This window comes from Hippoglossus stenolepis, chromosome 15 (assembly GCF_022539355.2).
Source record: "Hippoglossus stenolepis isolate QCI-W04-F060 chromosome 15, HSTE1.2, whole genome shotgun sequence".
NCBI lineage: Eukaryota > Metazoa > Chordata > Actinopteri > Pleuronectiformes > Pleuronectidae > Hippoglossus > Hippoglossus stenolepis.
In genome coordinates, this window is record NC_061497.1 from 21,509,129 (window position 1) to 21,526,577 (window position 17,449).

At 41.8% G+C, this 17,449-nt stretch overlaps 1 protein-coding gene across 1 annotated transcript in view; it reads left to right on the forward strand.

Moving 5' to 3' along the window:
- Window positions 1-17,449, forward strand: part of myo7ab (myosin VIIAb) — a 27,665-nt gene continuing 10,216 nt past the window's right edge. The window contains exons 1-24 of the mRNA XM_047343642.1: window positions 1-344; window positions 2,140-2,257; window positions 4,012-4,108; window positions 6,094-6,207; window positions 6,308-6,460; window positions 7,589-7,773; window positions 8,036-8,157; window positions 8,614-8,756; window positions 8,851-8,964; window positions 9,789-9,942; window positions 10,044-10,120; window positions 10,224-10,343; window positions 10,868-11,010; window positions 11,122-11,332; window positions 11,469-11,604; window positions 12,243-12,349; window positions 12,607-12,649; window positions 13,566-13,702; window positions 13,857-14,015; window positions 14,173-14,265; window positions 14,361-14,455; window positions 14,608-14,692; window positions 15,184-15,402; window positions 16,710-17,027. Coding sequence (XP_047199598.1) covers window positions 4,091-4,108; window positions 6,094-6,207; window positions 6,308-6,460; window positions 7,589-7,773; window positions 8,036-8,157; window positions 8,614-8,756; window positions 8,851-8,964; window positions 9,789-9,942; window positions 10,044-10,120; window positions 10,224-10,343; window positions 10,868-11,010; window positions 11,122-11,332; window positions 11,469-11,604; window positions 12,243-12,349; window positions 12,607-12,649; window positions 13,566-13,702; window positions 13,857-14,015; window positions 14,173-14,265; window positions 14,361-14,455; window positions 14,608-14,692; window positions 15,184-15,402; window positions 16,710-17,027 — 2,946 coding nt within the window. The 5' untranslated portion in view covers window positions 1-344; window positions 2,140-2,257; window positions 4,012-4,090. The remainder of the gene's footprint in view (window positions 345-2,139; window positions 2,258-4,011; window positions 4,109-6,093; window positions 6,208-6,307; window positions 6,461-7,588; window positions 7,774-8,035; window positions 8,158-8,613; window positions 8,757-8,850; window positions 8,965-9,788; window positions 9,943-10,043; window positions 10,121-10,223; window positions 10,344-10,867; window positions 11,011-11,121; window positions 11,333-11,468; window positions 11,605-12,242; window positions 12,350-12,606; window positions 12,650-13,565; window positions 13,703-13,856; window positions 14,016-14,172; window positions 14,266-14,360; window positions 14,456-14,607; window positions 14,693-15,183; window positions 15,403-16,709; window positions 17,028-17,449) is intronic.

Genomic DNA, 17,449 nt, shown 5'->3' on the forward strand with positions numbered 1-17,449 from the left:
GCAGCCATGAATGAGACACAGCGAGAGAGTCTGGAGAGTCCCGTCACTGACCCAGACATCAAGCTGTAACCGGGGCCGCTAACGCTCGGCCAGGGACAGGAGGCCCCGGGACCCTCAGGAGAACAGGTGAAGGCAGAGGGAAATAGATTTTTTTTTTTCAAAGGAAAGGAGGAGCGGCAGGACCACACAGAGAGACGTACTTCAATCCCTCCTCCAGCTTCCTCTGCAGCATCTCGATCAACTGTCCTGTCAACTCTGGGGCCGGCTCCCGCCTTCCCACTCAACACAGGGGCCAAAGGGGACGAGCGAGGAGGAAGAGGGGCCCTCACAGAATGCATTGAGGGGTAAGTGGAGCAGGTGAACCTGGGTCGAGGCCGAGGGCTTAACCTGCTGCCAGGCCACAGTGCTGCTGCTGCTCTGCTGTAGCTTTAGGCCAAAGCCTCTTACTGCTCACTTTGTCCTGTGCCAGCACTTAAAGGAGCCGTTATGTAGCCGTCCGGTAAGTGTGATGTGTGCGCTGCATGAAATCTGAACGTTCTTACCTCCAGTTTAGATTCCATTAGAGATTTGTTGCTTGTCAGGTAAAGCGACAGTTTAAGTGTCTGTGTGATGAGAGTTACCTCGGCGCGGAGGAAGAACGGCTCCGACAAACAGCACGAGAGTCACATAATTCTGCTTTTAAAAGTGGTTAGAAGGGAATTTATGAATGTGAATGTGATGAGACTTCATAGAAACTAAATCAGACAAGATCATTTTAAAGCATCTTTACCCAAAAAACTGAATCTTAACTTTAGTACAGCTGCAACTCGTAATGATTTTCAATAACAATAAATCTGATATATCTTTCCTGAACAATGGCAAGAGGTTTTTTTCAAAGAAAAGCTGAAAATAGGATTTCAGCAGAGAACCAAAAGTATTTCGCCGTTTTTGCTTTAGAAATATGCGTTTAAAAAGTGTTTTTCTGTCAATTTAAAAGTTATTTCAGCTCTAAACTCATTAACTACCTTAAAAGCAGCTTCTTGAACATTAGTTTCATTTTAAAGCTTCATAAAAAGACAAATAAATGGACCTTAAGATTTCAAGAAGGGGTTAAACTGCTGTTTTAAGTATTAATTGTTCACATTCATAATGAAAATACATGGAAATGCCTTCAAGTGGTTTCACAGGAGTAAATCTGAACCGTACAATGAAGCTGAAAGTATTGAGACACAGTTTAGTTTGGGCCTCTCGGTGCTGCAGCTGAAGAATTAGCTTCAAACAAAGAAACCGGTTCAGTACAAAACACATTTCTCCAACGAGCAGCAGCGATTTCAACGAGAAATATTTCAAGTTCTCTCGGTTCCACTTTAAACCACTTGCCAGTAGATTTAAATTCTCTGTTTGCAAAAGTGAAACGTCAGCCGTTCAGTAGAGTTTCTGATATTTCCACCAATTTTCAGCTAAAATGAATAAAGAAATCGTTACAAATGCTAAATAAATCATTTATCCCTTATTTTCCAGGGTTTTGAAACAAAAGAAAGTAAAACACATTACAATTAAACAGTGATTCCAGGTTTAGATTTTCTGACCAGAATATTTCAGGGTTTAATTGAGTTATTAAAAGTCAATATCTGAACTCTACAAAAGAAGAAGAGGCTCACTTTCCATTTGTGAACTTATTTCATCTGAAGAAATAGCCAGAGGAATAATATCAGTTCTCAACTGTGCAACTAAACACTTTTGGTTTCTAGATAAATGAGACGTAGCCGATAATTATATTTTAATTGGATCTTTTGAAATTAATTATCTATAAACAAAAGCTTTTCTTTAATGCCATTAACTTCATAATAAAGTTTCCCTGTAGATAAACAGTAAACCAGCCTCCCAAAGGATCTAAGTTCAACTCATTTATTAAGGGTTTGTTTTTATTTAACACAATGATCATAATAATGATATGAAATCTTCTCATATTTTGTATGTAGTGTTAATCTTAGAGGAAACTAGAGACTGTAGCCATCGGGCAAATGGACGATTGTCACTGAAATGTAATGGATTAGAACTAAAAAAGACTAATACTGAAAAATACTGTACTTACTGTAAGTGTACGAAACTTTCCACCACTGTGAATGTTATAACTGAACTTCTGTGTGTGTTTTTCAGATGTTAAACCGCAGAGCTCATGAAGACATGGACGCTCGGCTCTTAAGCTCCGCTGCTGTTTGTCTGTTTGTCAACGATGAATGCGTCACGTTCGTCTGCGCCTCTGAATCCCTGCCATGTGAGTCCCGCCGCTACACACACAGTACACATGCTTGTTAGAGCGGCATTATGGGGCCACACACACACACACACACACACACACACACACACACACACACACACACACACACACACACACACACACACACACACACACACACACACACCCACACACAGATTAGCAGCATTAGTAAGATTGCTGTTGGCCGTTACATGAAAATCTGTGAGACAGGTTGACTTGGGGTCTCACGAGCTGTGACGACAGAGCGGAGGTGTTGAACTCTGAGGTTTAATCGAGAATCTCACTCGATTGCTTTGTTCTGAATGTTAGCTTTTATATTGTATTATATTATTATATCTGTGAAACTGCTTTAAGAAACGTCTATGTGCTAAGCTAGAGGCTGGTTTAACTTTATTTAGGGTTTTGATCTGTTCCGAACTGACCCAGGTTCCAGCACTGACGTCCCTCAACACACATCCAATGGGCTGCTGTAAAGATTTAAAGATTTTTATCATTTCAAAGCTCGTGCAAAACATTCATGTCCATCTCAAGTTGATTTATAAAAACATTGCTGTTCATTTTGACTCTTCACACCATCAGCACCATCATTGGTGTTTTGTTAAAATACCTGAAATTCATCCTCCAGTGCAGAGAGGCCTGTACCTCTGCTCTCTGCTTTTCCAACAAACAAACATTACATTGCATTGTTGTCTGATTCATGCTGAAACTTTATGTAAAGATGTTTAATTAAATAAACCCCCAAAAAGCCAAAATAAATAAATCAGAAGATAAAACGTGGATGTGCAGTTTTAGAGTTGGGATGATTAAGTGTTTGATCGAGTGATTAAAGGTCTTCCCAGTAGATTGGTGAAACAGGGTGGGTTGTGGGTAAACACAGTGAAGTGTAGTTCAGATCTATAGGTCTGTGTTTGGGACAGTTGCCAGATCGGCCCCATGTGGTTCTGGATAAGAGGCTCTGTCTCTGATAAGCTGAACATATGAATGTTTATCTGCATGTGGATGGAACTTGAACCGAACGATGTACACCTGCACCGATGCTCTTATTTTGAAGCTTCACCTCCCTGCTCAACATGAATATGTGGATTTATTTTTCTACGTATAAAATCTTGATGCAGATTCTTTTTATACGTAGTAATTCACAACTAACTAAATGTTAATCTACTTATTGGACCACCAATGGATCATTAATACACTTAACCCCTCCCCCCAGGCGTGGGTTATCGTCATGGTGACACAAGCTGTCTGTGTTCATATCAACTCACTTCAGTTTGAATCATTTATTAATTCATTCATTCATCTGATTTCATTACAGCTCTGTATTTTACATATATACTGTATTTTCTATACTTTACATCGTCAGTTCACAGTAAAAATAATATCTCAGTCTGTCCAGTACCACAAAGAAAAGACAACTCAGTGGGGGGAGAAAATGATTCAGCAGTCAAACAATTATGCCTCATATTAAAGCGACAGGATTAGCCCCAGGAATCCAAGTAAGCCTTTAACCCCACTACCCCCCCTCGTCCCTCTTCTGGTCTCCCAGCTGAAGCACATGGCCGATTGTCTCTCCTCTGACCCGGCGCTGTGGAGTCTGAGGTTACAAGAACACTTTCTTTAGGGGGGGGGAAACAGGCCCCCATTTTACCCTGTGTGGCAAAGTAAATGTCAACCAGTCAGATTTTGAAGAAGTCGTCTTTACACCTGTCGAGTATGAGGACGTTTTCTCAAGAGGTTGTTTGTTCTTTTCTCAGTTCGCCTGGTGTCTGTCTCGTTTTGCAGAGGCCGCGCTCTGTGACGTCTGATGTCCTGGAACCAACCCGGAGCTGAACCATGGTCATTCTGCAGCAGGTCGGTCCCGCTGGGTCCAAAGGGCTCCATCCATGAACCAGTGTTTTGATTTTCTCAAAAGTGAACAAAAGCAGGATTCGCATTTATAGCTGGAGTAGAAACTCACAGATTTACCCAGCTATAGCTATAGAGCATAGGCTTGTGCTAACTTTAAAACAAGCACAGACCTAAATCAGGGGCCGCGTCCTTCGATTCGTTGCAGGCCTCAAAGAGGAAATCCTGCACAGACCAGACTGTCTCATTATGGTTCAGCCTCCCTCGTCTGCTCGTTCTACGAAGGCCAAACCTGCTTTAATGGAGTAGACCGAGTCCTCCAAAGGATGCAGGACCCTGAATTTGGACACATGCTGATGCCTATGAGCAAATACATGGGGACATGTTGGGAGTTAAGCTCCCGGCCATCTAAGTACTGCCTGTCAAAGGAGGGCAGAAGGTTACTCACGTCCTTTTTCTCCTCCAGTCTTTCCTCGCTATTCTGTCTTTAATTTGGCAAACCTGTCTTCACGTACACGTGACACTGTTCACATGAAAAATTATAAGCTTAAAAACCTTGATAAGCAGAAAGCAATTATAATTTCACTGCGAGATAAGATGGAGCTTGATGACTAAATGAGATTCCAGCAGCAAACTCTGATATAACAAATAAATTGTAATTAAATCAAGAGCATTGCAAAAGGAGGGTCAATCAACCAAATCAGAGGAATTCAGATTATCTCAGTTATCCCTTTTGAGTGACGCCGTCCAGGAGTTTTTGCGTAATAATATTTACAATGAAGTAAACTGGGTGAAAACTTGAAAATATACAAAAACAATCAAATAAGAAAGAATGCATCTATTGTCCAGAGCTCTAAAAACAGCAGAAGCCGGCTGGTCTCTTCACTCAGTCGGCCGTGGTTACCTCGTATCAGGGCCTCAGCAGCTTCTCTTCAATAACTAGATTGAAGAGATGCCCCCAGAGTCTGCAGGGCACGACTCAGACACACAGCTTCAGTCTCAGCTCAGAGCCTCGGCTATGAATCTCATTCAGTGGGACACATCTGGATGTTGTTAAACGGAAGTAAAAATAGCGTCTTTAAGGTCACGGTCTAGACGGAAGGGGGGGTGGGGGGGCGCTGAGCTTTGTGCCGCAGTGTTTTTCTGTTGTGATTTATCAGCGGCTGCTGTTGTGTGCAGCATCTAAACAACCTGGAAACTGGAGGTGTGTTCAGGAAGCAGGATAAGTCACCAGATTGTCTACGAGTCCTGACATTGTTTCTAATGCACCTTTTGTTTATGAGGTTACTGAAGGTGAGGGCACGACGTAAATCAAACATAAAAGTAAGAACTGGTGTTAACGCTGCTTCAGGCTTCAGGCTTCACTGCAGAACTCCAGACATCCTCCTGAAACTATCCAGAGGTGTCTGTGTGATTCCATTTGAGAATACAGCAGGAGAATTCACCCCACTAAAATGAAACCTCCCACACCTCTAACCTCGGGGGGGGTTACATCAGCTTTAAACCGTTTTCAGACTAAATCCCCTCATTCAGAAAGTTGGCAGCTAAAAAGTGAGTAAAGCAACTTCAGGTGAGTGATGTAAGGTTTTTATTTAAAACCCGTAATCACGGGAACAAAAGAAAGTAAGTAAAATAAGAAACGAGTGACGGAGGATTAAACAAACAAGTGTTATTCTTGTGAGAAAAGTTCAACTGTGATTAAAGCTTTTATTCAATCGGGGATAATGGTTTAGAATACTTGATAGAAAATGTATTAATTATACCTATCCATGCAAATCCTATCACCACATTTCAGCCACGTTAAGAGGTCAAATTGGCAGGATTTTTTATTATAATAAAACAGGTTTATAATCAAATTTCAAAGTTTTCAAAGTTCCTCTTTTCTTCACAATGATCATTTATGATCTGATTAAACTGAGTGCTAATCATTTTAAATGTGAATTCTGGGTGAAATGATCCATATTTAACCGGAGACGTGTTTTACCATCCAGGGCGACTATGTGTGGTTGGACCTCAAGACGGGTCGAGAGTTTGACGTGCCGGTGGGAGCCGTGGTCAAACTCTGCGACTCCGGACAGATCCAGGTTCTGGATGATGAAGCCAAGGTACGTCCACAGCAGAGCAGGAACCAGATGTGACCTGTGTGCATGGACACCATTATCGTGGTCCCTCTGATTCTCTCCGTCTTCCCCCCCGCTCGTACAGGAACACTGGATCTCTCCTCAGAATGCCACCAACATCAAGCCCATGCACCCGACCTCCATCCACGGGGTGGAGGACATGATCCGCCTGGGCGACCTGAACGAAGCCGGCATCCTCCGCAACCTGCTCATCCGCTACAACGAGCGGGTCATCTACGTTAGTACCTCTTGTTTACGACCGATGTAACCGCACAGATGTGACACAGATGTTTGTAGCAGGTGCAGAGTTTTCAGTGACTTTCCAGCTTCTTCATTCGTCTCTACATTGAAATTGCAGAGACCATCAACTGGAGCCAAGTTAAGTTCTTATTCAGGTTAAGCTGTTTACATCACTAACGAGAGAATATCAGAGGCCTTATCTCATAGTTATGAGTTTCAGTGTTGGATGATTTGTGGATCAAAAGGAAATGAAATGGTAATTATCATGGTGATCAGAAGGCAGATTGAGAAACTCAACTTCTCACGTGTGATTATTCTCTAGCTTGTTATCTCCTCCTCTGTGACACATGCAACAGCACACGAGGCTTGTAAACATGTTTACTGTGGACGTTGAAGAGTTCAGAGGGAACATCTCCTGTAGTGGTTTAGTGTGTGTGTGTGTGTGTTGTTATAGTTAGTCCTATAATTGTGTTTGGTTGTTTTGTCGTCTCTCTACATTTAGACAAATTGTGGTGGACGGGTGAGTAAAAAGTCAAAATAGAAAACATTTGTGACAGAAAATGTGCTAAAACTCTTTTTGCGATGCTGCTTTCTCTTAACACGCTTTTAAAAATGTCATAATATGTCACTGCTGTAACTGTGGATGGTAAGAGCTGCTGATATCACAAGATAATAAGATAATAAGTCTTTATCTTGAGTTTAACAAAAGTAAAAAATCTATTTCCTCCATTGCTGCACCTCACTTTCAATTTGCAGAGAAATCTATTCTTGCTTTACTAACGACTAATTTGAATCCTTTCTTATTTACTCAGTAACTCAGCTTCTAATGTGAACATATACCACATTATTAATTATTTTTCTAATGTGTAAATTATCTGTAAAGAAGTTCATGTGATTGATCTGACGGGCTCTGTGAAATCCGATCTACAGTGCAACTGAATCACAAAATAACATAATAAGCTGTAGTTGCTTAACAGTAGAAACGCTCGAGATTCAGAAGCAAATACAGTGAAGTCAAATCTACAGTCGACAATAAGACTGAATTGGATAATATAGTTATAAAGCTATTCTGTAAAAGACAAAGTCATGAAATGTCCTGTGGTTTTGTCTCTGTTGGTCCTTGCAGACGTACACAGGCTCCATCCTGGTGGCAGTGAATCCGTACCAGCTGCTTCCCATCTACACCCCCGACCAAATCCGCCTCTACACCAACAAGAAGATCGGCGAGTTGCCGCCGCACATATTCGCCATAGCCGACAACTGCTACTTCAACATGCAGCGGAACAACAAGGACCAGTGCTGCATCATCAGGTGAGTGGGCACAAACCAGTCCAATGAATCTATCAGCACTGGGATCTGTGTTGAGGATTTAACACCAAGACATTTTTTTATTTTAACCTTTATTCAACCAGGAAGTCCTGTATATTGAATGTGTGTATTTAAGGCTGTGTGTATTTGTGTTGTGTGTGTGTGTGTGTGTGTGTGTGTGTGTGTGTGTGTGTGTGTGTGTGTGTGTGTGTGTGTGTGTGTGTGTGTGTGTGTGTGTGTGTGTGTGTGTGTGTGTGTGTGACAGCGGTGAGTCCGGCGCTGGGAAGACAGAAAGCACAAAGCTGATTCTGCAGTTTCTCGCTGCCATCAGCGGTCAGCACTCCTGGATCGAGCAGCAGGTCCTGGAGGCCACGCCCATCCTCGAAGGTCACACAGCTGCCGATGTTGTTGTTTTGAAATACTGCATCAAATATCGTCTCCCACTCTGGTTTCTGTTTTTCATAAAGTGGAGGGAAATGCTGGAAGAGTAAAAGTCGAAAACAATCTTTAAACAACTCTTGACTGACCTGTCGTCCATGTTGGCTCAAAATCTGGGGTTCAAGGTTAATTTGTGACCTTGGAGCCTCCGAGAAAACAATCTGTTCTTGAGCTTTTGATCATATTCAATGATCTTCATCAGCAGAAGATTTGGAGATGTTCAAATGTCCCTTTTCTCAAAGTTAAAAAAGAATTTGATGATGACAAATCTAATCATTTTTGTTATTATCCCTCTGCACAAGAACTGTGAAGATTCGAATATCATATTATCAAGATACGTCGGCCTGTGTCCCTGTGCTTTCTATCCTCCTATCACCTCACTCTGGATTTATGTTTCCTTTTCAGCCTTCGGAAACGCGAAGACGATTCGTAACGACAACTCCAGTCGCTTCGGGAAATACGTCGACATCCACTTCAACAAGCGCGGCGCCATCGAAGGAGCCAAGATCGAGCAGTACCTGCTGGAGAAGTCCCGAGTGTGTCGCCAGGTAAGATCAGAAACAACATGAATAACAATAACAAAATGATGAGATGATCACGTAGCTCCAGTTTTTACTTTAAATCTTCTCGTTTCTCCTCCAGGCTCCAGATGAGAGGAACTACCACATCTTCTACTGCGTGTTGAAGGGGATGCCTCCGGAGATGAAAGCCAAACTGGGTCTGGGCCTCGCCACAGATTACTCCTACCTCACCATGGTGAGTCCGCGGCTCCGTGAGGGACCGTTCACACCAAACTGTCTGTGTGGTGACTGATTTACAGATGTGGCCGAAGGTTTGGGTGCATTTCATCCACGTTTCTGTTTCTGTTCGCTGATGATACTCGACTGTTTCTTCACACTGATCTGAGGAAAATTTAGAATGACTATTTGTTCAGTTACGGTTTTAACTAAACAAACGTTGTTAGATGTCAATGAATCTAATTGAAGGAGCTTTTGAGTGCAGCGGTGTCTTTACATTACTCTGGTGTGCGGAGCTGGAGTGGTCTCACTACTGCCTCCTGTGGGCAATAGGGACGGTGCAGCGATGAGACCATCTCACACTCAAAAACAAGTCACACAAAGGCATCGGGCTACAACTAATTAATTTTAATAATTTGGTTTTATCCGTAAACTTTACAAAAAGAAAGAAAAGGCTGATCATAATTTCTTGTGTTGTCTGACCAGCAGTTAACAAACGTTTTAGTTAAATAGCTTTAGACAAATAAGAAGAGCAGAAGAATAAGACATTTGAGAGGCTGAAACCCAGTTGGATATATTTTTCCATTAATAAGCAACAAAAGATGATAGAATGATAGTTTCAGTTCTACTAATACTCTGATTCATGCTTTGTTCTGTTTTTTAAATAATGTCCTAGTTCTGTAAGAGAAAATGTGTCGGGGATGAGAACTGGCTGATTTGGTAAATGTTGAACTTTCCACATTTCCATTAAAGAGCAGCACGAAGCGGCTTCTCTTCACTTTGCAAAGAAGACTTGATAATGACAAAGATAACCCGAGGCTCTCGGCGTATTTAATCTTGCAGGGGAACTGCACACAGTGTGACGGTCGCGACGACCTGAGAGATTACTCCAGCATCCTGTCGGCCATGAAGGTCCTCATGTTCACCGAGACGGAGAACTGGGAGATCTCCAAGCTGCTCGCTGCCATCCTGCACATGGGAAACCTGCGATTCGAGGGTACGTCCCACTCTGTTGTCATCGTTAAAAACCTGTAGTTGGTTCTGGACTGTAAACTGTTCAGAGGTGTGGAAAATTAAGATCTTACTCGTGTCTCTCAGCTCGAACATACGACAACCTGGACGCCTGTGTGGTCGTGAGATCTCCTGACCTGGTTACTGCTGCTTCACTCATGGAGGTAGGTGTGTGTGTGTGTGTGTGTGTTTGTGTAAGTGCACGTGTTGGTCTCATGAATGACAGACTCACTTGCTGGTTTCTCTAATGGTTGTTGGTTATTGTAGGTGGAGCCTAAGGACGTGATGGTTTGTTTAACCACACGAACCCTGATCACTCGAGGGGAAAGCGTGGCGACGCCTCTCAGCGTGGGACAAGGCCTGGATGTCAGAGACGCCTTTGTTAAGGTTTGATCTCTAACACAATTATTTAGTCACTAACCATAAATAAACAACACAGTTCAGAGAAGAACATGTTATTTTAAGTGATTTAGATTCAAAAACTAAAAATCTCTCATCTGCAACAACCAAATACCTCAGATTTTGTCAGTAAACTCCATTTATCTAATTTTACAAACCTTCAGAACTTGAACTTTTTAACCTGGTTGTAGTGATGAAGATATTTCACATCAGTTTTGGGTGTGGTTAAAGCTGAAATACATAAATAAGTTAATATACTATACACATATATGATTAAATATACAAGATATACACGTTATAATACAATGAAAAATATATATATTGAAAAGTAGAAGCTAAATTAAAGCAACAAAAATCAATTACCTGAGTTAATCAATATAAAAGTTAAAGTGTTTGACAAAAGGATTTAAACCACAATAGGATAAAATTAATTAAAATTCACACTGAGATGAAAGCTTTTAAAAGAATAAAAGAATTCAAGTTTTGTATTGACTCTGAGTTTCTCGTGTCAGGGGATCTACGGCCGACTGTTTGTCTGGATCGTGGATAAGATCAATGCCGCCATCTACAGGCCGCCGTCCTGCGAGAGCAACATCGTGCGCAGATCCATCGGGCTGCTGGACATCTTTGGCTTCGAGAACTTCATCGTCAACAGGTCTTTTACACTTTGTGGTTTGATCAGAAGTAACGTTAAGTGTATTTTTAATGCTTATCTATTCATCTAATATTAAAATACCTTTCTGCTCCCTCTGATTTTCCGTTGTAGCTTCGAGCAGCTCTGCATCAACTTCGCCAACGAGAACCTGCAGCAGTTCTTCGTTCGTCACGTGTTCAAACTGGAGCAGGAGGAGTACAACCTGGAGGACATCAGCTGGCAGCACATCGAGTTCACCGACAACCAGGACGCCCTGGACATGATCGCACACAAGCCCATGAACATCATCTCCCTCATCGACGAGGAGAGCAAGTTTCCTAAGGTACGAAACCAGGAGGAGTCGTGTGAAAGCTGTGATGTGGTTTTAGAAACATGTTTCTGAGTAGAAATGTTCATAGATAAGTTTATTTTGCGTTGCTTTATAATTGATTCCTGGTTCCTCTGGTTTCCTTTGTCAGGGAACTGATGCTACGATGCTCTACAAGCTCAACTCGCAGCACAAGCTCAACTCCAACTACATCCCTCCTAAGAACACCTACGAAACCCAGTTCGGTATCCAGCACTTTGCCGGTGTGGTGCATTACGAGACCAGAGGTGCGTAGGATTTAATGGTTTTTGACTCATTGTTGTCGAGAGTGCACGTTGATTTATTTGTTCTCAACGTGATGAGGTCTTCTGACTTATTTTTGTTTCTGTGAAATTTTGTCCTCCAGAAATTAAATATTCTGTCTCTTGCACAGAGTTTAGATTAGTTATTTAATAGATTAGTTAATCAAATGAAAATTAATCAGTTCAATTTAATTAATTTGTTTCAGCAGCTTTAATAGATAATTATAATTTATATCTATGGTTGTAAATTGAATATATTTATCTTGTTTTGAGGCTGTTCATCCATAAAAACAAACAATTATCTGATCGACTGAGAACAAATTTCTCACATTAATCAGCACTACGTGTTCTGCAATGTTCTATATTCAAATAATGTTATATATTTGGAAAGAAAATGATCAATGATTCCGAAGATGTGGTCCTGTCAAAGAACTGTAAGTGAGGTTTGTTATTTGACAGTTTAACCATAAACTTTATTATAAATAACTATAAATAAAAAGACTTACTTACTTACTTACTTTTTGGAACAGTATTTAATTTTGTCTTGAGTTTGGGCCAAAATGACTCAAGCTGCAGGCGTTGAACTACCTGTTGCTTCTCTCTGAATCATTTCCCTCCTCCAGGATTCCTGGAGAAGAACCGAGACAGCCTCCACACCGACATCATCCAGCTCGTCCACTCGTCCAAGAACAAGTTCATCAAGCAAATCTTCCAGGCGGACGTGGCCATGGTGAGAACTAACATGACTGTGACACCACCTGATTTTACCGCACGTTAAAATCCTGTAATGATGGACTAATATTTTTTAACCTCCTTTGTCCACGTTTGTCATGACTTTGAAGGCGTCGCCGTCTTCACGTGTCCTCGGTGACTTTTGCCTCCTGCAGCTTTTTCCCCCCCTCGCAGTGTTTGTCTTTTACTAATGTCACAGCGCTCCTCTCACTCTGCTGTCTCTCCGTGTCCTCTCGTCTTTTCCTCTGACATCAGTTTCTGTGTGGCTATCAGCAGCCCAGCACCCCCACTCCCAAGGTAATCATCGGCCTTCGGCAACACGTGCTCACTCAAACCCTGTGTGTGTTTGTTTTAACTGAACCCAGATGTTCAGGGTGTGGGGCGTCGCCCTCTGCCCCTTTAAGCTCCTCCCTTTGTTCCACAGGTGTGAACTTTGTTGTAGCAGAAACCAAAAGGATAAAATGAATGAACGTGAATGTGCAAACTCTCTGACACACACTTCTCAGTCTTTTCTTACTCAGTGGAAATATAAAAAAGGCAAAGTCCGGTGTTCGTAAAGTGAACAAAGCTTCTCTGAGAAGTTCGGGGCCTTTGAAACAGGAAGTCCTGTCTCTCTCTGTTTGGTGACTGTGAAGAGACGTGTCAGAGATTTTGTGTTGTTTCATTGTTTCCATTGTCTGGTTGTGTGTAGCTGTGTTCATGTGTTTGCACGTTGTGTATGCATCGTGTACCAGTGTTTACCACAGACTGCACATAAAGATGGACGATGCGTCTCCACCTCCTCCACACTACTCCGAACGTTTCAAACATTTCATATTGACTAATGATTAATTGGTTAATTGACAAAATAATTAGTAGATGATTGATAATTACTTGCAGCTCTAAGTCAGTGGGTTGAGAAAAAGCTCAGGTTTTTGGTTCTGTATCTATACACATATAATATATATAAGCGACACAACTTGAATTTGAACAAACGTGATCAGAGAATAATTATAATAGTAAATAAAATAACCAGTTGAATGTAAAGTCTTTAAGGGGTTAAACATTTTTAGCATCATGAATATTCATTTACACCCGATGTGTCCTGTAACTAATGAGGTTGAATTATGTGTGTGTGTGTGTGTGTGTGTGTGTGTGTGTGTGTGTGTGTGTGTGTGTGTGTGTGTGTGTGTGTGTGTGTGTGTGTGTGTGTGTGTGTGTGTGTGTGTGTGTGTGGTTCGAGACGAGGAAGCGCTCTCCCACTCTGAGCAGTCAGTTCAAACGTTCCCTGGAGATGCTGATGAGGACGCTCAGCGTGTGTCAGCCGTTCTTCGTTCGTTGTATAAAACCCAACGAGCTCAAGAAACCGATGGTGAGTGAGCAGTGTGTGTGTGTGTGTGTGTCTGTGTCTGTGTCTGTGTCTGTGTCTGTGTCTGTGTCTGTGTCTGTGTGTGTGTGTTAGAAATACTACAATCTTTACCACATGTAAGTCTGTAAAACTGATTTCTTCTGTTGTGTTTCCTCAGTTGTTCGACAGAGAGCTCTGCATCCGTCAGCTGCGATACTCCGGTATGATGGAGACCATCCGGATTCGCCGAGCCGGTTACCCCATCAGATACAGCTTCGCGGAGTTTGTGGACCGTTACCGGGTCTTGATGCCTGGAGTCAAACCTGCTCATGTTCAGGTCAACAACACAACCACTGACTGTGTTATTGTTTGTATTTCACAAATGGGAAAGGGGACTTTTATTTTGAAAGCACTGAAAATCTAAGCTCTGTCTGTTTACATTTCATTTTCATTCGTAACAATCATCACTTTCTTGTGTTTCTTCCTCCTCACAGGCGGATCTGCGAGGGACCTCTCAGCAGATAGTTCTGGCTCGACTGGGGAAACATGACGACTGGCAAATTGGAAAGACCAAGATTTTCCTGAAGGTTGTGCATCATTCATACTGGCATTAAAAAATAGATTTATTTTCCTTTACATCTTCATGTCCAACCGCCTGCTTGTGTTTTTTTTTGTTTCTCAGGATCACCACGACATGCAGCTGGAGGTGGAGCGAGACAAGGCCATTACGGACAAGGTCATCCTCATCCAGAAGTCTGTGCGAGGACTGAAAGAGAGGTCAGGATCTTTCTATACTCTACCTGTACTTTCCCTTTATTCACTCACACTCTCACTGGAAGTACACTTTGTATTTTTGGGAGTAAACTTCCGTGTTCATTTCCAAAAGGAAGGATTCAGCTCACAGTGTATTATGTGTTATTATTCTACAGGAACAACTTCCTCCGACTGAGGAGCGCGGTGACTTTTATCCAAAAGGTCTGGAGGGGATATCGGTGCAGAAAGAATTACCAAATTGTGAGTCCTCAACAGTCAGTGTGTAGTTTTATTCGAAAGGTGGCCTGTAGAGCTTTACTGTGCAAAAGCAAAAGTTGTTTATACACAGTTAAGGCTCATTTATACGAATTAGCACCTTTCAAGACTTGGGTTACAAAGTGTTTTATGAGGATAAGAGATCAAAGGAGCAACTTTTTCCTCTGCTACCATCCAGATGTTCTGCAGAAACTGTTCGTCCCTGTGCCCAACCTTAATAATATTATAATCTCAAAGTCTCTCCTCAAAAAGTTCCACCATTATTGAATTTTCTGCCTCGTGTCTTGAGGTTAAGTGCGAACAAAAGGCTTCATTCATATATATGAATTTAATATTAATCCTAAATGAGCCTTTACTCAGATAAAAATCTTAGTTTGTGTCCTTGTGATCTAACAGGTGTAGTTAGAGCTCCACATCTTATCCTGTATTTCTCCACGTGGAAACTTTACGATCTGTTTCATTCTCTAACTTCCCAGATGCAGTCGGGCTTCCTGCGCCTTCAGGCCGTCTACAGGTCGAGGAAGTTCTTAAGAAGCTACCAGATCACTCGCCTTCGCGTTACTCTCATCCAAGCCCGTTCCCGTGGTTTCCTGATCCGGCGGACATTTTGGCGGCGCCTGCGTGCCGTGTTGACCATCCAGGCCTACACCAGGGGCATGATAGCCAGACGCTTCTGCCAGAGGCTGAGGGCAGAGGTAAAGAGCTACTACATTTACTACTGCTACTTATATCATGTTGTTGTTGACGTGCCACACAGACGAGGATTCTGGTGCTGAAGTGACGTTTTGTTACATAACTGTGAAGCCTTATGACATTTGATCATGTGATGCCACGGTTAGATACTGGAGGAGATTTTGAATAACTTAAATATGCCAAATTGTAAATGTTGTTACCCTCGGACAGAGCCAGGGTTCTGTTCCTCCCTGTCGGGATCATAAGAGTTCAGGAGTTGATATAGAAAATAAAAGTGTGCCATTATGAAATACGAATTGTATAAAGATTGAGTCCAGAACAAACACAAAAACAAATTTTTTTTGGCAGGATACCTAGAGTAAAAAGTGCTGAAATCAAAGTCAAATAAACACATCTAATATTTCAATATGTTTTTTAATATTTTGCCAAAAATGCAAAAGTAAAGTCCCTAATGACGCCAATCAAACCTTATTTTGAGCTTTATTTAAAATTTTGACTTTTTGTTACTTTATGAGTAAAGGGCAAAGTTTTGATTATTATTGTTTTATTATATATTTAAAATCTATTAATGTTCATTCATTTATTTATTTGATAATGAAGATTTTGGAACTTCATATAATCCGGTCCTAAAATATGTCGGCGTAAAAAACCTTTTGATTAATTTCTTTTATTTTGATGAATTATGAAAATGTTTGTGAGCTTTTTTTAATGTTTGTTTTTAGTTTGAAAAAGAAAATGCCATTGTTGCACATTGCCTTCACTCATCCTGTTATGAAAGACAATGTTGAATAAATTATCTGTTTTTGCAAATTATCGTTTAATCTGTTTGTTGTAAAATTGACGAGAGATTTTGGAGAAAAATCAAATAAGGCTGCGCAGCAGGTCTCAGCTGTTCCAGTGACCGACAGTGAAGAAGCTAAGTGGGTGAAGCAGCTCGATCAGAGTCGGCTGCTGTTACATGTGATCACTGTTGTGTGTACATTTGTGTGACATGTTCATGACAACACAAATGAAACTCTACAATGTTTTTCATGTGTAGAAGTTTAGGTTTATTCGGCTTTTTAGCAGTTACTGTAAATGGTAAAAGTATTTTTGACTGAGTTCAGATGTAAACAATAGTTTTATATTCTTTGATAAATGGTGTCTAGTGATGTCATTCTTAGAATAATGTCTCTACGCCTGTAATATGTCCCCTGAGTTCCTCTAATCCAGTTTTACACAAACAGAAAAAGCCGAATCAGTAAAACACTAATCTGTTCAACGTCCTACCTGCCTCCGTCCCTCTGTGTCCTCTCACCCCCCCGCACAGCTGCAGCATCGCCTGGAAGCCGAGGGCCAGCGTCTGGCCGAGGAGGAGCAGCTGCGGAACCAGATGACGGCGCGGCGGGCAAAGGCGGAGGCCGAGAGGAATCACCAGGAGCGGCTCGTCCAACTGGCCCAGCAGCAGGAGGAGAGGGAGCGCGAGGAGAAGGAGGAGGCGAGGAGGAAGAAGGAGCTGCTGGAGCAGATGGAGAGGGAGAAGGAGCAGCCTGTCGATCACTCCGACATGGTCGACCGTATGTTCGGTTTCCTGGGAAACTCGGGGCCGTTGCCCAACCAGGATGGACAAGCACCAAGTGGCTTTGAAGTATGTGTTTGTGTCCAATCAGGATCCCTGACCACAAGTTTCACTTCCTTATATGATCCCTAATGCCACCTGCAGATTCACATGTGTGGCTATAAGTCAAAACAACTATGGAAATGCAAATGTTTCTGCAGTATTTTTTGTATTCAGTTGCTAAATAAGATGCTCTCAAATTTATATGGTTATAATAAAGTATGAGTAGGGATGAAACGTTTTTTGATTCCAACAGACACAGAAAAATATAGGTTCATTATCTGGAGTTTGTTTTTGGTCAACATGACGAATTCACTTCACGTCTTTTATCTCTTACTTGTCTCCACCTCTGTCTTCACATCTGGCTCTGAAGTATCTCGATATGAAACTTTTTTCAGCATCACCTGCTCAACCACTTCTGTTTCATCCTCACTGGGTTTGATATCGATGGT